This window comes from Solanum tuberosum, unplaced genomic scaffold (assembly GCF_000226075.1).
Source record: "Solanum tuberosum cultivar DM 1-3 516 R44 unplaced genomic scaffold, SolTub_3.0 scf00386, whole genome shotgun sequence".
Taxonomy (NCBI): domain Eukaryota; kingdom Viridiplantae; phylum Streptophyta; class Magnoliopsida; order Solanales; family Solanaceae; genus Solanum; species Solanum tuberosum.
In genome coordinates this window covers 37989-54651 of record NW_006239320.1, presented here as the reverse complement: position 1 = coordinate 54651, position 16663 = coordinate 37989, and the positions used below count along the sequence as shown (strand labels likewise).

The window sequence follows — 16663 nt, the reverse complement described above, 5'->3', positions numbered from 1 at the left end:
TTTTGGGGGGTGTGGGGGGGGGGGGGGTTGGCAATAAAGAATTATTCTTCTCTTTTCTCTTTGTTAAAGGCTTCAATGGGGGATTTTTAATCAGTAGTATCTGTTTTGTAGTTTAATTTAATTTTGATTTGTGCAATTCTGAATCTGAGGTGTTCAATGTAGTACTTTCCTTTCTCTATTGTACGTAGTTCTGTATGGAGATAGGTTGTTCATCAGTTTTCTTTCTTGAAACTGTATTTTGATTTCTTGAATTCTCTTTTTTTGTAGTGATTTGGAAGGCATATACGCCATTGTTGATTGCTAATTTTGTTTCGGAGGGAAGGGAATAGAAATTTTGTTAGTTGAACAGACAAATGGCGAAAAAGCAGCTGGATTTCAATGCACCTCTTTTATCTGTGAGGAAAATAGCATCATCTTTAACTCCCAATGAGAGAGCAAATAAAAAGATGGCAGATAAGGTACCACCAAATCGACAACAATCACTACCTGTCAAAAAATCAGATTGGGAATTGACTGAGGTGACAAAACCAGTAGCTGTTCCATTTGTGTGGGAACAGATCCCTGGAAGACCAAAAGATGACATTGAAGTCCGAACTAGCCTTCGTGTGGAGCGTTCAAGTAGTCCTAGGTTGCCTCCAGGAAGATTGCCAGAGACTGTTCGGTTCTATTCGGGTGAAAGGCCTCGTACTCATAACATTTACAGGTCTCCAGCTGAAGGACTTCCTTGGATGGATCATGCAGCTTTACTGGATAGCCTGGTGGAAAGTATATACACGAGAGGAGATAGAGAAAGTGAGGATGGTGCTTATTCTGATGGTCCTGAAACAATGTCACCTACCGAATCCTTATCCTTGAACTGCAGTGTCAGTGGTCTGAGCGGACATCAAACTTCAGATTTGCAACCATCCGGAACCTTTTCCATTGACTCCCAAACTAGAGACTTTATGATGAGTCGATTCTTGCCAGCAGCAAAAGCTGTTGTGTTGGAGACTCCTCAATACGTTCATAAAAAACCAGTCTCTGCTGAACAACCGATGCCAGTCAAAAAGCTGGTCCCCGTGGAACGAAAACCTTTGGTTAAGCCATTGGAGTCTAACCCTGTCTCATATTATAGCAGCCATCCAGCTGATGTAGGAAGTGAAACTGAAGATGATGTGCCTGAGAATCCGGACAAAAAGCCAAGTAAAGGGTGGAGATTTTTCCCTCGGATTTGTGTGAAGAATTCTTTGTGCCTATTAAATCCACTGCCAGGATTGAAAGTGAAGACACGTGCTCCGACACCCTCGCCTCAAGCAGTGAAGAGAGTTTCAGGAACGAAACCAAAGATGGCCCAGAGTCCCACATCTTATGCTCATGAAGTCAAGAAATTAACTAGAAAAGCTTATAGTGGTCCTCTTGAGAAGGTAATAATCATAGTAACAGTTTCTTTTTGTCCTAAGATTAATAAGATTTATGTTTGTTTCTAACGATCAGGTTCTTTGCAGAATGCTTGTGATACCATTAATAAGCAAAGATTTCATTCTGGAGTACTGTCCCGCGAGCTGTACAAAGCTGATAATAGAAGTATGTCCGGGCAGCTGTCTAATCCAAACGACTCATGTAAGCTAGTTGGAATCTCTCCTGGTAGGCGTTCAAGAAGTGGGGCTATATCTCCTTATCGAAATGTAGCACCCCCATCTCCATTCAATGAGGGTACAAGGTTTCTTGGTGTCCCAAAGGAAATGGAGAGTCTTTGGGCTAGTCGCTTTGATTCATTCCGCAAAGGTTGCTACACTGTCAAGGACAAAGCAGTACCACAGAGAATGGGCACAGGAAAGTTTTTTGATTCGCCAAGTGAAGTAGTTGAGAAAACCTTGTACATAGATTCTGTAGATAATGTGCAAATTTCAGCCCCTAACGCTGCTTCTTTGAAACCCAAGGGAATAGTGAACTCCCCGGATAAGATTATGAAAACTCTGGTTGAAAACAGAAAAGTGGTTGAAAACTTGGCTGCCATGTCTCCTATTCAAGGTGCCAGGCGCTCAGATGTTTTAGAGAAAAATAGCAAACAGATTGTTGAAAAGGAGTCTTCCCTTGATTTGATTGAAGCTTCTACAATTTCCATATCAACACACAAAGGTCCTGCTGATCAAGAGTTTTTGAAACTAGAGCAAAATGTTGATACAGTATCTGGAGCCTTAGAGTCTTCAAAAGTTCATCCTTGTGGGAATTTAGTTACAGAAAATGAAGATAACCAAAATGCAAAAGACTCAAAAGATTCTAACCTTACCTCCTTGGAATCTACTTTACCACCACCATTACCTAAATCTCCCTCTGAGTCTTGGCTTTGGCGCACGCTGCCTTCCATTCCTTTGAGAACTCCATTCTTGAGTTTTAACTCTAAGAAGCAGAATCAGAAGTCCCAAACTGATGGTACCAAGTGGGAGACAATCGTGAAAACTTCTAATTTGCATAAGGATCATGTCCGTTACTCTGAGGTAACCTCCTTTTTATCTTTTTAAGTTTTCTGTAGCAAATTTTGATGTTTGAGAAACTGAAATTTAATATTTTTGGTCCATTTTGTTTGAACAGGAACTATATACTCTTGGTTCTTGTCAGCAGAGCAAATCTTGAAGATGGATCATTCATAAAGATGAAACATCTTGTTTCTTTCGGTATAGCTTCAATGCTATCCTGAAACTACATTTCATTCCTCTTGGAATTTCCTTGTCACTATTTTAGTCTAGGTGTACGAGGAAATTTTTTTCCTATTCCACCTCAAAAAATTACTTGGTTTTGATGGTGGCGATTGTTGTAATTTTCAATAGTGGCATAGTAGTGGGCATGAGAATTGCTGAGTTTTTTGTGTTCCTGAAAACCAGCCCTTGCCTTGAGATATGAATGAATGACATTTGATTCTATATGACATTCTGGTATAGTATTGTTTTTTCATAATGTGTGGCCTTGAAGTAAATATCTTTAGCTTTTCTGGTAATATTTGATTCAATTCTTCATCTTTTGGTCCATTGAATGAGCTAGCTCACCAATATATAACATTTTGACAAGAAAAAGCTCAGTAGTAGTCCGGACCTTTTATCTGAAACAGGCTCGAGTAACGGAGTTTCAAGGTTATACCATATTTGGTGGAAGAATAGCTTCATCCCTTATTCAGAGTCTAGGTCTTAAAGACGAATTCAGGATTTAGGGTTGGGGGTGTTTGAGTATGCATACATTTTCTCAAAAATTTCATCTATCTATATGATCCATGATTCCATGTCGAAAGCCACAAGTGCACTTGAGTTTGAGCCTGCAGTCAATAGCCTAAATCTCCCTCCATCACCTAGAGTAAAGCACAGGCTCACAGGATGCTACAGATATGTTTACACTATGTAATTGGTTGATGCAATAATATTGAGGTGTTTAAATTTCGGAAAAAATTAAGTCTATTTATGCATCTGAGAGAACACCTTGATCTAGAGTTGAACCCTAAGTTTGCTTGGTATGCGGGATAAGGTGGGATATTCCATGATTACGATTGAGATTAGACTTATACTCTGTTTGGTTGATGGTATAAATCATCTGGGGATAAATTTAATTTGTAACCAAACACATAAATCTAATCCAAACTTAATCTTGAGATATTCCATCCCACTTGGAATTATTTTATTCTACATGGGAGGTGGGATATAATTCCAGGACTATAGTCCCGCGATAATTTAGTTCGCATACAAAAAGATCTGTGTGGCTTCAGCCTTCACATAGGAAAGGGAACTGTTGGGGCCTAACATGAGTCTAGGCCCAGCCCTCAGTCAACCTATGCAAGCCCAGGTGGGATTGGATCTTATCCAAGCCCAATCCATTGGACACTTCAAATACCTCAAATTCCTCATTCTCTTCATCTCTTCATTTGGATTTCAAGAAACTAAAATATCAATTGTCAGCTATATATCTCACAGAAAAAGAGAAATTTGGAACCATACACTTAAATAAGAAATACTTTAATCAACTTCACAATTTACCAATACCTTAGATTGAAAGAAAGAAAGAGAAGACAAAACAAACTACAACAATAACAACTTGCCTCAATCTCAAATAAGTCAAGATCAGCTATGTGAATCCTCATTTCATCATTTAAGTTAAGAGAAAGAAGAATACACTAAAAATGATCTTTGCAACAATATCTTAAAGGCAATTAGCACTCTTTATAGATATCTTTACATTATTTCTCTTATATATTTTGTACGTCGAAAAAGAGTACCACTTCCGATTTTTAAAGTTTTTAATGATCTTTATATTCTCAATCTGAATTATGACATGCTACTATAGAAATCGACGTGATTTGTTCTGGTAAAAATAACAACAGTATATAATTTTGGTTTTACTTTCTTTCTGAAGAAAAGAGAATATCCCACTAATATTAAATACATGTAGCAAGATAGTTAATCCATCGTAAATATTATATTGTTTTGTAAAACAAAGAAAAACTAAGAATGAGAGAGATATAAGTGTCAACTCAAAGTGTATGGTAATTGAATGCGGCCTATAAAGCAAGTACTTAGGAGATCTGACTCCAATTAATTAATGTTAATTGCTTGGTCAGATCTCAAGTACTCACCCTCCTACCTAGGCTGCTATCACTCATGAACAATAATTAACAACCTAATTAATAATAAAACTTTTGTATGTTTAAGAACTCTAGCTAATTTATTAACTAAAGAGAAAGCATTGTGTTTATATCTGACTGATCCATCCTCTTCTCATTAATCTTGTCATCTGTGCTTCTGCTTAATCTTAGTTGCAAATCAGGTAACCATTCTTTTTCCTCAAAACCACTCTTGTCTTCTTTCATCTGCAAAGTCAAAATTACAGTTACAATATATTTTGACAAGATATTTCATGAGTCAATATGAATTATGGTCGTTAAGGTCACATTATAATACAGATTTTTTTCGCCCATAAAGGATGAAGGCCCTGGCCCCTCCCAACTTTTAGATGAGCTGAATTAGGCAGGTCAAAATAGGGCCCAAGTTGACATATACACGACTCTAGGACCACCATTAAGTCATACCCACAAAGCATAATTTACAAGTTTACTACTTCGAAACAAATTCAATGCCGTGTTTGAAGTTTCATATGACTGAAATTCAACTATTTTTGTTTGAACATCTGGCATAAATAGCTAAACTCAATGCTCGCTAACTTTAGACACCGCATGTTTGAAGTTGTTTTAAAGTGGTAAATATTTGCAATTTAAAAAAAAAAAAAGGGTGTTCAGATACACTACAATAAAAACAACTTTAATTTTAACGGCATTAAATATTCACATTCACAAAGAGTGCTAAAGCCTTTACCGACATTAGTTAATTGTCATTGGATCCAATGTCGGCTATAGGCTAAATGCCACTAAAAAAAAACATATTTAGTGGCAATTAAACTATTATTGTTAATTAATTGTCATACTTCATGAAATTTTTATGTTAAAATAGATTAAGCTAATAAACAGACGAGTCATATTTTTACCTTAATCCTGCAAGGTGTCACAAGATTTTGATCAAGGGCATTGTTTCTGCAGTTCCACTTGGAATATGGTTGTCCCAAATTTTCTTGAAGCAAAAAATGGGAGTTTTTAGCTGTTTTCTCCTCCCACTGATTGGGGATGAACTTCTTCTGTTCAAGAAATTGGGTTGACCTAATTGGCATAATTCCATTTTGTTCAATTACTACTTGTCTTGGTGTTTGCCAGCTCTTCATTCTCAACAAATCTTCCCCTTTTTGAAACTTGCTATTAAGTAAACTTCCTTGATTGTCGGAAGACCACGGCAAGTACCTATATACATAATATTAATTAAATTATTACTTGCTCGTTTCATTTTACTTGACCCATATATTTTTTTCATACTACCCTTAGTTAAATAACTACGTAAATTAGTAGTAATCAAATTTAGCATTCCAAAGCAATATATAATAAGTAAAGTTAGTTGTATTATACCTGGAAAATATGTTTTTGGCCTGATATGAGGGTCTTGAAAAGGAATGGGATTTAAGTGCATGGTTATCATAGTTAAAATTCCTTGCCAACACAATGGCACCATTCTTCATCTTGAAATCTTGTATAGGGTTATATCTTTGACCACCTAAGTGGTTTCTAAAGAAATAGCTTCTTCCTTGCATTGACCTATTATTACCACGCCCTAACACTGTCAAAATGAAACACCATTTATTTAATCGGGACTTCAATGCAGGTTCCAGACACCAGATGGGAATCAAAAAAAAAAAAAATTGGTGTTGAAAGCAAGAGAATTTGCTAATTTGAAAATAAATGTAGTACCTTGTCCAGATTCATCAAGTTTCTTGCTTCGATACATCTGGATAAAATAAGTAACTTATATTAATTACATTAAGAACAAAATACCAAATTAATATAAGTATTTCAATTGATCACAAAATATATATATATGACTACCTGTAGATGACTTTTTACATGAGCAATACTTAGACCTCTCACATTCATCATTTGGAGAACCAACTTAGGTGTGGCTCCTTAAAAATTAAAAAAACATCACATTAAACATTAAATAAATATTTCTCGAATATATGTAGTTATCTTTTAGTTGACGTGATAGTATATATATAGATCGAGGCTTACTTTCTTGACCACCAAGTCTTTCAATGGCATGAACAAAAGAGCGATGGAGGTCTGGAGTCCAACGTAGCCTTGGAAATTTTGATCGAACATATTGCCTTACGTTTTTCTTTTCAACATCACTACTAGTATTATAATTTCCTTCAATTTCCTTCTCACTACTATCTTCCACCTCAATCACTTCTTCTTCCTCTTCGAGTTCCCCTTTGTTGTCTTCATTTAGATCAATGGATGAAGAAGATGCTTTTTCCATAATATATTCCACTGAATTATTTTCCGCCATGACTATTTATACGTCTTGTCTTACTCAATTAGTAATGCAAAGAGGTTTGTCTTCAACGCAATTGATCAGAAACAACCCTGCATTGTGTAACATTCATTACAATACTAAAATAAATAATTGAACTATCTACCATAGAGAATCCCGTGAACCATCGAATCTCTGTACGCCACACATCGTGTACGTAAAAGATATGTAAATTAAAAAACTTTGTACATGCAATTTTCTTTCTAGCTAGGGTATGTGTGTGTGTGCATATATATTGTACTGTTGTTTTCTTCATTGAAGAAATTAAAGAGGGGGCCGGGTTGTAGATGTTTTTCTTGATTTTGTCCCAACATTACTCTACTTATTAAATAATAGTAACAACTATAGAATCAACATATTTAATTTTACAATGTTTTGTACTTAGTTACAGTCTGTTTTTTTGTGTGCAATAACAAATATTGTACTCTTTGCCAGTGGTACAAAATATATAATTCTGACAGTATCAACTGCTAGTTGGAAAATTTGAAGTTTGTAAGCGGCAAAAATCTGCTACTAGAATTTAATGGTAATTATATTCCTAGTGTTTTATATTATTTTCCTATGGATGTAGTAGATACATGGCATAAAGAAATGTTCAGTCAAATAAAGACTGTTAATGAAATGGGTCCTAGGGGGTTTACAAAATAAAAAAAGTCCTAGAGTTTTTCATGATGATTTTAAAATCCAGCGACATTTATTCTCGTTTAATATCCTCAATACTAGGAAACTTTTACTGTGCACTTCATTCAGATTTCAGAACCACCCAAAAAACGGATAGATATCAAAGGAAGGGTCGAACCACAAAGGACTATTATAGACAATCTTATCATGCATAGTTACTGTTTTCATAGCTAAAAGCCTAAAACTTCTAACTTCCTGATCATATGACATCAATTTTACCTGGTATATCAAGATTCCATTTTCCAACAACATATGTGTAAGAGGAAACAAAATAGTCTGGAAAAAGGAGTAGATATATAATTAAATTGATTAACCCTAGTTTCTTTCACATGGAAATAATTCCCAATTTTCATAAAATGAATCGATCTCTTTGCATAAAGTTAAGGGAAAAAATGATTGATATTAACTTCCTACATAGTACTGCAAGATAACAAAATAGAGAAAATTTGTTCAAAAGAAATTAAAAGGAAACAATTATCAATTACTGGCCAATTACCACCAAGCACTGGAAAAGAGAAAAGAACTAAAGAACATAAAGGAGAAGAAACAATTTCCAAACTGGGTAATTAAATAGAACTAGTTTATATTCCTAATTAATCTAGAATATTCCTATTTTTATCCATATATATATACTTCATAGAGAGAAAAAAAAATTTAAAGGAAGTTTTTCTAAATACAAACCATCGATCAGCAGCTGTGCTTAGTCTCCAAATATTAAAGCTTGTATAGACGATCGATGGATCACTTGCTGAAGATGGAGTCAAACATACCCTAATTTGGCAACGCAACAATAATAGATACGCTTCTGTTCCAAACAAGTTGGTCGATCCGATCAACTATATATATGAATCACTATTCTCCCAATCGATCAGCCTGAAAATATTTATATATGAGAAGACAAGAAATTTTCCTTTGGTAGTGGGGTATATAATGGGAGGGGAAGGTGTTATTTTTCCTTTTGGGAGTTGGGAGGTTTTTGTATCATTTAACAATGGAATTAATTTTCAATGCCCATGACTTTTTTTTTACTTAGATTAAATGCCAAAATGAATACATTTAATTTTAATAAGAAAATTAGAAGCTTTTGGACGTAAGACATGAGTCCACTTGGTGCTCATTATAGTGCAATAATTCTGACATTTATTTATAATTAATTAATTATTATTATTATGGATATAAATGAGACGACTAGTCCTTCGTTTTGGTTGAACTTATTATTACATGTGACTTTCCCGAAAAGTTATTTTATAATCTGTAAAAATAAAAATAAAAAATTGACAGTTGTACCTTCTCATGTGATTATATATCTTTTAGTTTGACCTTTGTTGAGGACTTTTCCATTTGAATGTAAGTAAAATAAAATAAATTTTGTTTATTTTTTTCTATTTCAGCTAAAAGTCGTATTCATATGGCAATTGTCCAAATAACTACTCCCTCTCTCCCTGTCTGATACATTTCGAATTTAGAGATTCAAACAAGTTTATATTTAATTATATATCTTTTAAATATTTTGAATTGTTAATTATTGTGACTTAAAATACTTTTTACATAGTTTACAAATATATATATTTCATTCAAATTTTTTTTTGCAGATTTCATGTGCAAATTCTCGTTCAAACTTAAATTGTTTGACTCTCACAAAACGGAACGTGTCACATAAATTGGGACAGAGGGTATCTATTATTATGATTTATTTATTTATTTGACGATGGGTGTCTCTTGTGTGTAATTATTGTTGGAACTCATGATCACCGACTGGCAGAACCAAGAATGAAGAAAGCGAATGAAGAAGATGAGCTTTATTCGGACACGGGTTGAGGGCCTTATTTTGGAATAAACGTCTCTTGGGCCTGATATTTTATCTTTGGATTTCATCCCATCTAAAGCACACTAATGCCATTTCAGCAGCCCATTTCAATATACAGCTTTGCTTATATTAATTCACATTGTATAGGAAAAGATTTTTTAGATTATTTTAGAATAGGATGAGCTGTAAAGTATATAGTCAAAGTTGGTTACCTACTTCCTTTTAAATTGACTTTCTAGTCCTTAGTTTACATGAAGAAGTAAGCAACTCTTTGTACAGTTCTTTAGTTCAGTGAAAATAGAGAAAAATTTCCCAAATAATTCTTCAAGATTTCATTGAAATCTTTCATGGTATCAGAGCATTTTAAGGGAAACTCATCATCTTCTCTCCTATTTTTTTTTTCATTATACTGCTTCACTCAATTTCAGTGAGATGGCAATTGAGACCGTAGTTGACAAATCTTCCTCTTCAGCTGAGAAAACCACTGATGTAGTCAATTCCAGTCATCCATACTACTTGACTCCATCAGATTCGCCTGGAAACAATCTCATCAACATCATTTTCGATGGTTCTAATTATGGAAATTGGAAAAGAGGAGTTTTAATTTCTCTGTCAGCTAAGAATAAGCTTTGCTTTGTTGATGACAAAGCAATTGTTCCACAAGAAGACTCACTTCTTTTTGACCACTGGAGAAGGTGCAATGACATGGTCATTGCTTGGTTGTTGAATTCTCTTAGCAAGGAGATCTCAGAGAGTGTTATCTATTGCCTGACTGCTGTTGATCTGTGGAATGAGCTCCAAGAGAGGTATGGACAACCTGATGGAGCAAAACTTTTTCAGTTACAAAGAGATCTCAACAACATATCTCAAGGTACAAATGATGTTGCTAGTTACTTTAACAAACTAAAGAAGCTATGGGACCAAATGAAGGTTTTGAACACATTCATGACTTGTGGCTGTGATTGTAAGTGTGGTGCTAAAACACACAACCATAAAATGAATGAAGATATCAAATTGATGCAATTTTTAATGGGTTTGAATGAAATGTATTCAGGGTGTAGGGGGAATATTCTGATGATGAAACCCCTACCATCTACTAATCAAGCTTATTCCATGATCTTACATGAGGAATCTCAAAGAGAAGTGCATAATGGAAACATAGGATTTCCAGATTCTGTTGGCTTTAATGTAACAAGATGGAATGAACAGAGGAACAATCCACAATCCAGGGTGAATAATCAAGTTGTAGGAGCAGGTTACCAAAACAGTGGACAGAAGAATAACATGTTCTGTACCTACCGTAAGAAGACCAACCATGTAAGATTAAATTGTTATAAGTTGATTGGGTACCCTGCAGATTACAAGTTTACAAACAAGACAAAGAAGCCTCACAACAATGCTAAAGCTAATGCAGTTGGTACAGGAGAAAACAATTTCACTATTGCTTCTGAGGAAGGAATTATGCTCAATGAGCATTCTGGCAAAAATGTAGGATCAAGCACTATGTCAAATATTGTGAATTCTCAAGGTTTCACTAAGAATCAATGTGATAGACTGATACAGATATTTAAGTATGTCCAAAGTGGGGATTCCCAAGCATCAGGTTCTGAAAACCATTTTGCAAGCATGGCTGGTATTGCAACTGTTTTGAGTGCTTATTCTTCATGTTTCACTGTTTTTAATTCTAAACCATGGATCATTGATTCGTGGGCTTCTCAACACATGACTTATGACAAATCTTTGCTTCATGACATAAAATATCTTTCTAGACCAATTTCGGTTACTCTACCTAATTCCTATAAGGTTTCTGTCACATGCATAGGAATAGTTTCCCTCACTCCTAATTTAGAGCTACAGAATGTGCTCTATGTTCCTTCTTTTAAACACAATTTACTTTCTGTAAGCCAATTTGTTGATCAAACCGAGCTTGGTTTTCTTTTTACTAAACGTGGGTGTTTTCTACAGGACCTCAATCTCAACAGGAAACAGATTTTTGGTGAAGCTGCAGCTGGTCTATATGTACTGAAGGATTGCACATCAGATTCCAATCCCATTTCAATTGAGTCTTCTAGTTTTCAATCTTCTTTAATTTCTCCTAAACATCATGTTAAGTCCAAACATGTAGTATCTGATTTTGAGTCTTTTCATTCTAAATTAGTCAAGAATCCTATAGTTTGTAATGATCAGAATATGAATGCAATGAATACTCTTTCTGATTCTCTTGACTCTAGAAAACTTTGGCATTATAGGTTGGGGCATTTACCTTACGCTTCTATGAGGCACATTAAAGATATATGTTATTCAGAAGGTGAGAAACATGATTTTCCTTGTGATATTTGTCCAATGGCTAGACTCCACAAATTGCCATTTTCTAAAAGTCATATTACCACCAAAAACAGTTTTGAATTATTGCACATTGATACTTGGGGACCCTACAAGACCCAAACCTACAAAGGGGAAAAATACTTTCTCACTATTGTAGACAACTACACCAGATCTACATGGACCTTTCTACTTTCTACAAAATCCAATGCATTTCCAATACTGAGATCTTTCTTATCTTATGTTGAGAGACAGTTTGATAGAAAAGTAAAAATTATTAGGTCTGATAATGCCTATGAATTAGGTTCAGGTGTTCTCCCCTCAGATTTCTTTACTTCACAAGGTATTGTTCATCAAACCACTTGTGTTGCTACCCCACAACAAAATGGGATAGCAGAAAGGAAGCACAAACATCTCCTTGAAATTTGCAGGGCTCTTTTATATCAGTCTCACCTACCTTCCAAATATTGGGGAGAAGCCCTTCTTACTGCCACCCACCTGATAAATCTTTTTCCCTCTAAAGTTTTGGGAAACATCTGTCCTCATGAAAAATTGTTTAAAAAGAGTCCCTCTTACTCTCAACTCAGACCCTTTGGTTGTCTTTGTTTTGTGTCTACATTATCTGCTAATAGGGACAAACTTGCTCCAAGAGCTTTTCCAGGTGTTCTTCTAGGTTTTCCTTTTGGGAAGAAATGGTATAAAGTTCTTAATCTTCAGACTAACCAGGTTGTGGTGAGCAGAAATGTGAAGTTTACTGAGTCTATTTTTTCTTTCGCTAAATCAGAACCTATGTCTAAACTTTTCCCAGGGTCTTTTCTTTCAAATGAACCTTTGTTCCCAAAATCCCCTATTCCTACTCTTTCCACATCTCCTCGGGTTTGTACTCCCTTAAACAACCCTCCTCCAAATCTTGAGGATCTTTTTGACTCTTCTCTTTCACCTATCGATCCTGTTTCTTCCCCAGCTCCCATCGTGTCTACTCCTGATTTTTTTTTCTCCTACTTCACCTATTCCCCCTCATGTGCTACCTCAGGCAGAAGATTTGCGCAGATCAACCAGAAAATCTGTTTTTCCTAGACATTTAGGTGATTTTATTTGTGACAGTGCCTTTACTGTGATTTCACCTAGTGTTTCTTATTTTCCTCTTGATTCTTTTCCTTATTCCTTTTTGAGCACACACAACCAGAATCTTAGTGATGCTATAAGTGGCATAAGGGAACCCAGGTCTTACCATGAAGCAGCCTCACACCCTGGATGGCAACTTGCTCTGCAACAAGAACTGGATGCTCTTGCGTCCAATTCTACTTGGGACGTGGTACCTTTACCACCTGGAATGAAGTCATTACCCTGCAAGTGGGTGTACAAAATGAAACTTAAGTCAGATGGGAGTTTGGAACGTTTAAAGGCACGATTGGTTGTACGTGGAGACATACAACGAGAAGGGATCGACTACAATGAAACCTACTCACCTGTGGTAAAAATGACAACCATTCGCTGCCTTCTTAGCATAGCGGTTAAACGCAATTGGACTCTTTTTCAGCTTGATGTAAACAACGCTTTCCTCCATGGGGACCTCAATGAGGAGGTCTACATGCGATTTCCTCCGGGCATGCCTTCTTCATCTCCCTCGCATGTTTGCAGGCTGCGTAAGTCTCTTTATGGACTTAAGCAGGCCTCGCGCCAATGGTATGCACGTCTATCAGCAGCTTTGGGTACACGAGGTTATGTTGCATCATTGAATGATTACTCACTTTTTTCTAAGTCTTCAGGTACCCTTGTCACTATACTGGTTGTTTACGTCGATGACATCCTGTTGACGGGTAACAATCAAAGGGAAATTGATGAGTTGAAATTGTTTCTCAACACAGAATTCAAAATTAAGGATTTGGGGATTGCTAATTACTTCTTAGGTATGGAATTCCTACATGTACCTGATGGAGTACTTGTTACTCAAAGGAAATTTGCCCTGGACCTCATTGCTGAACATCCAGAAATTGGGACAAAATTTGCTTCCACACCTTTAGATTCCTCCATGAAATTGACTGCAGATTCTGGAGAACTCCTTTCCAACCCCAGCATGTATAGACGACTTTTAGGGCAATTGAATTACTTGACTCACTCTCGTCCGGATCTTTCATACACTGTTCAGACTTTGAGTCAATTTATGCAAAACCCAAGGACATGTCATCTCCAGGCAGCTTATCACACTCTTCGCTATCTACAAAAGGATCCGGGACTAGGGCTATTCATCAATTCGAATTCTTCGTTCCAAATTTTTGGTTTTTGTGATGCAGATTGGGCGGCTTGTTCTGATACTCGACGATCTGTCAGTGGTTTCTACATTAGTTTTGGTGGTTGTCCTATTTCCTGGAAGTCCAAGAAACAACCTGTTGTTGCACTCTCTTCTGCTGAAGCGGAATATCGATCCATGCGTCGATTGGTTGCTGAACTCGCATGGATTGTCCGTTTACTCTCAGATCTCTCTGTCTCTCCTTCTCTCCCAATATCTTTGCAGTGTGATAACCAGGCAGCGATCCACATCGCCAAAAATCCAGTCTTTCATGAACGCACGAAGCATATTGAACTCGATTGTCATTTTGTTCGCGAAAAATTGGTAGATGGTCTCATCTCTCTCAATTTCACCCCCTCCTCTTCTCAAATTGCCGATCTTTTTACCAAGGCATTGGCTGGTCCCTTGCACAGACATTTTTTAGGCAAGTTAGGTGTCCGATCTCCGGACTCCTACTTGAGGGGGAATGTTGGAACTCATGATCACCGACTGGCAGAACCAAGAATGAAGAAAGCGAATGAAGAAGATGAGCTTTATTCGGACACGGGTTGAGGGCCTTATTTTGGAATAAACGTCTCTTGGGCCTGATATTTTATCTTTGGATTTCATCCCATCTAAAGCACACTAATGCCATTTCAGCAGCCCATTTCAATATACAGCTTTGCTTATATTAATTCACATTGTATAGGAAAAGATTTTTTAGATTATTTTAGAATAGGATGAGCTGTAAAGTATATAGTCAGAGTTGGTTACCTACTTCCTTTTAAATTGACTTTCTAGTCCTTAGTTTACATGAAGAAGTAAGCAACTCTTTGTACAGTTCTTTAGTTCAGTGAAAATAGAGAAAAATTTCCCAAATAATTCTTCAAGATTTCATTGAAATCTTTCAATTATCAACCTCCTGAGAATTTGGCTTAGTTTGATTTTGGTGTTTATTAATTACAATATATGCTGTAATTTAATAATGAGATACTTTTATATGTTAGACAACGTGAAATTAAACACATGATATCTTTAAAATTAAATAATGTTTTTGTTGAATCGATGATCTATTAGATAGTTTTTTTTTTATCTCATAAAAATAAGAATAAAATTTGTAACGTACGCATACGCGTCAATTTTTTTAGACCCCAATTATAACATTATACTGAGTTGCTTATAAATATAACACAATGAGTTTATTAGGAAAATGTTCAAATCAAAACTGTTGTTCATTTCTCTATACAAATCTTTATTCTTTATTTCAAAGATAAATATATTGGTTAATTTAATTTCCCTTCCAACAAATTCTAATTACTTAAACATGCGGCCGGGTTGTACCTTATATGTGACATACGAGTTAGTCCTTCACGAACTAGCCAGCTAGCTGCCTAAAAGTATAGATAGGTAAAAAATGTGATTAATTCTAGCCATGATTGCTATTGGAAATATAATTAAAAAAATAAACAAACTTGCGACTAATAATTATCAGAGTATTTGTATATTTTTGTAAATAAATTGAACTTAAAACTTTTCATTTTCACAAAATAATATATAGTCACAAAAATGTTTACGAAAACTAAGTGTTTTAAAAGTTTGTTTTTCTTCTTAATTAAACTTCATATTTAGCCAATATAATCACATAAATTAAAACTAATGAAAGTAAGTATTGTATTCATTTCTTTCTTTTTGGGGTCATTTGGTAGGATATATTATCTATTGACTACTACTCGATTAGATGCTCATATTTCTTATTCGTAAATGGTAGATTAATAAAAATGTTATTAGGTAAGTGAAGTCAAATCTATCCAAAAGAGAATCCAATATTTCTTGGAGTGAAAATAATAATTTATGTATTTAATTAGTTATGATATTATATAATCCTTTGTTAAATAGGATTGATCTTCAATCTATGTGTAGCTTAGCAAATCATGATATTGACAATACAAGAGTTACTAATACACGAATAATTATGATTAAAAATCTGTCTTTAATACATCAAATCAAATTGTGAATAAAAATAATTTCAGTATAACTTATTACAACATACAAATTTCAACATTATCAATCTATTCAATATTATTTTTATATACTCTATCAAATAACTCGTATATGTTCACATGGTGCCTTGTCGTGTTCTTTGTCACAATACTCAACAATATTTAAGTTTGCATCCCCCTATTTTGTATACATAGAGTTCCTAAAATTCCACATTTGAAATTATTAATCTTGAAATTCATCTTATTAGTACTCGTACTTTAGAATGAATTAACCTTCATTTTACTATATACTATAATTTATCTTGGAAATTAAAATTAATCTTAATTTTCACCAAACTATACGGCTAAGCTATTTTTTTTGTAAAATAAAGGCCTACCCCCTATATACCCCCTACCTTTTTCCATATTTGTTGTACTTATTCTCGATGGTCAAGTCTTTCTTTAATCTCTAGTATAGACATAACAACTTATATATGTAGCCTTTTAAGATAGTTTATTTGCTAACATTAATTGAAGAAGGAATTTGAGAGTTGTAGGGTACAAGTGGTGGGTGAAATTATATGAATTAGTCAATTTTTGGTGGGACAGGTGCATGCAATCAAAGAAGATGTAAAAACCTTGACTTTTGCCATCCACTAATATATATATATATATA

General features: G+C 35.0%; 2 protein-coding genes across 3 annotated transcripts in view; one reads left to right on the top strand and one right to left on the bottom strand.

The window, feature by feature from the left end:
* LOC102585343 (uncharacterized) overlaps positions 1 to 2934 on the top strand; it is a 4018-nt gene extending 1084 nt beyond the window's left edge. For both annotated transcript variants that reach the window (XM_006362329.2, XM_006362328.2), the window contains exons 2-4: positions 268 to 1403; positions 1485 to 2477; positions 2572 to 2934. In XM_006362329.2, the coding sequence (XP_006362391.1) occupies positions 354 to 1403; positions 1485 to 2477; positions 2572 to 2613 (2085 nt within the window). In that variant the 5' untranslated portion in view covers positions 268 to 353 and the 3' untranslated portion in view covers positions 2614 to 2934. The remainder of the gene's footprint in view (positions 1 to 267; positions 1404 to 1484; positions 2478 to 2571) is intronic.
* A 1433-nt stretch (positions 2935 to 4367) lies between these two features.
* On the bottom strand, positions 4368 to 8628 carry LOC102585011 (uncharacterized). Its single transcript, XM_006362327.2, has 7 exons — positions 8292 to 8628; positions 6626 to 6982; positions 6443 to 6519; positions 6308 to 6344; positions 5969 to 6176; positions 5500 to 5806; positions 4368 to 4828 (listed from the first exon to the last, which is right to left on the bottom strand). The coding sequence occupies exons 2-7, from the start codon at positions 6903 to 6905 to the stop codon at positions 4691 to 4693; spliced, it is 1047 nt and encodes a 348-aa protein (XP_006362389.1). The 5' UTR covers positions 6906 to 6982; positions 8292 to 8628; the 3' UTR covers positions 4368 to 4690.
* Positions 8629 to 16663: the final 8035 nt, after the last annotated feature.

Coding starts and splice junctions, on each gene's coding strand:
- LOC102585011 (XM_006362327.2), bottom strand. CDS start 6,905: ATGGCGGAAAATAATTCAGTGGAATATATTATGGAAAAAGCATCTTCT. Junction 6,177..6,307: donor ACTTGATGAATCTGGACAAG/GTACTACATTTA, acceptor TCATTTTGACAG/TGTTAGGGCGTGGTAATAAT. Junction 4,829..5,499: donor TGACACCTTGCAGGATTAAG/GTAAAAATATGA, acceptor TTGACTTTGCAG/ATGAAAGAAGACAAGAGTGG.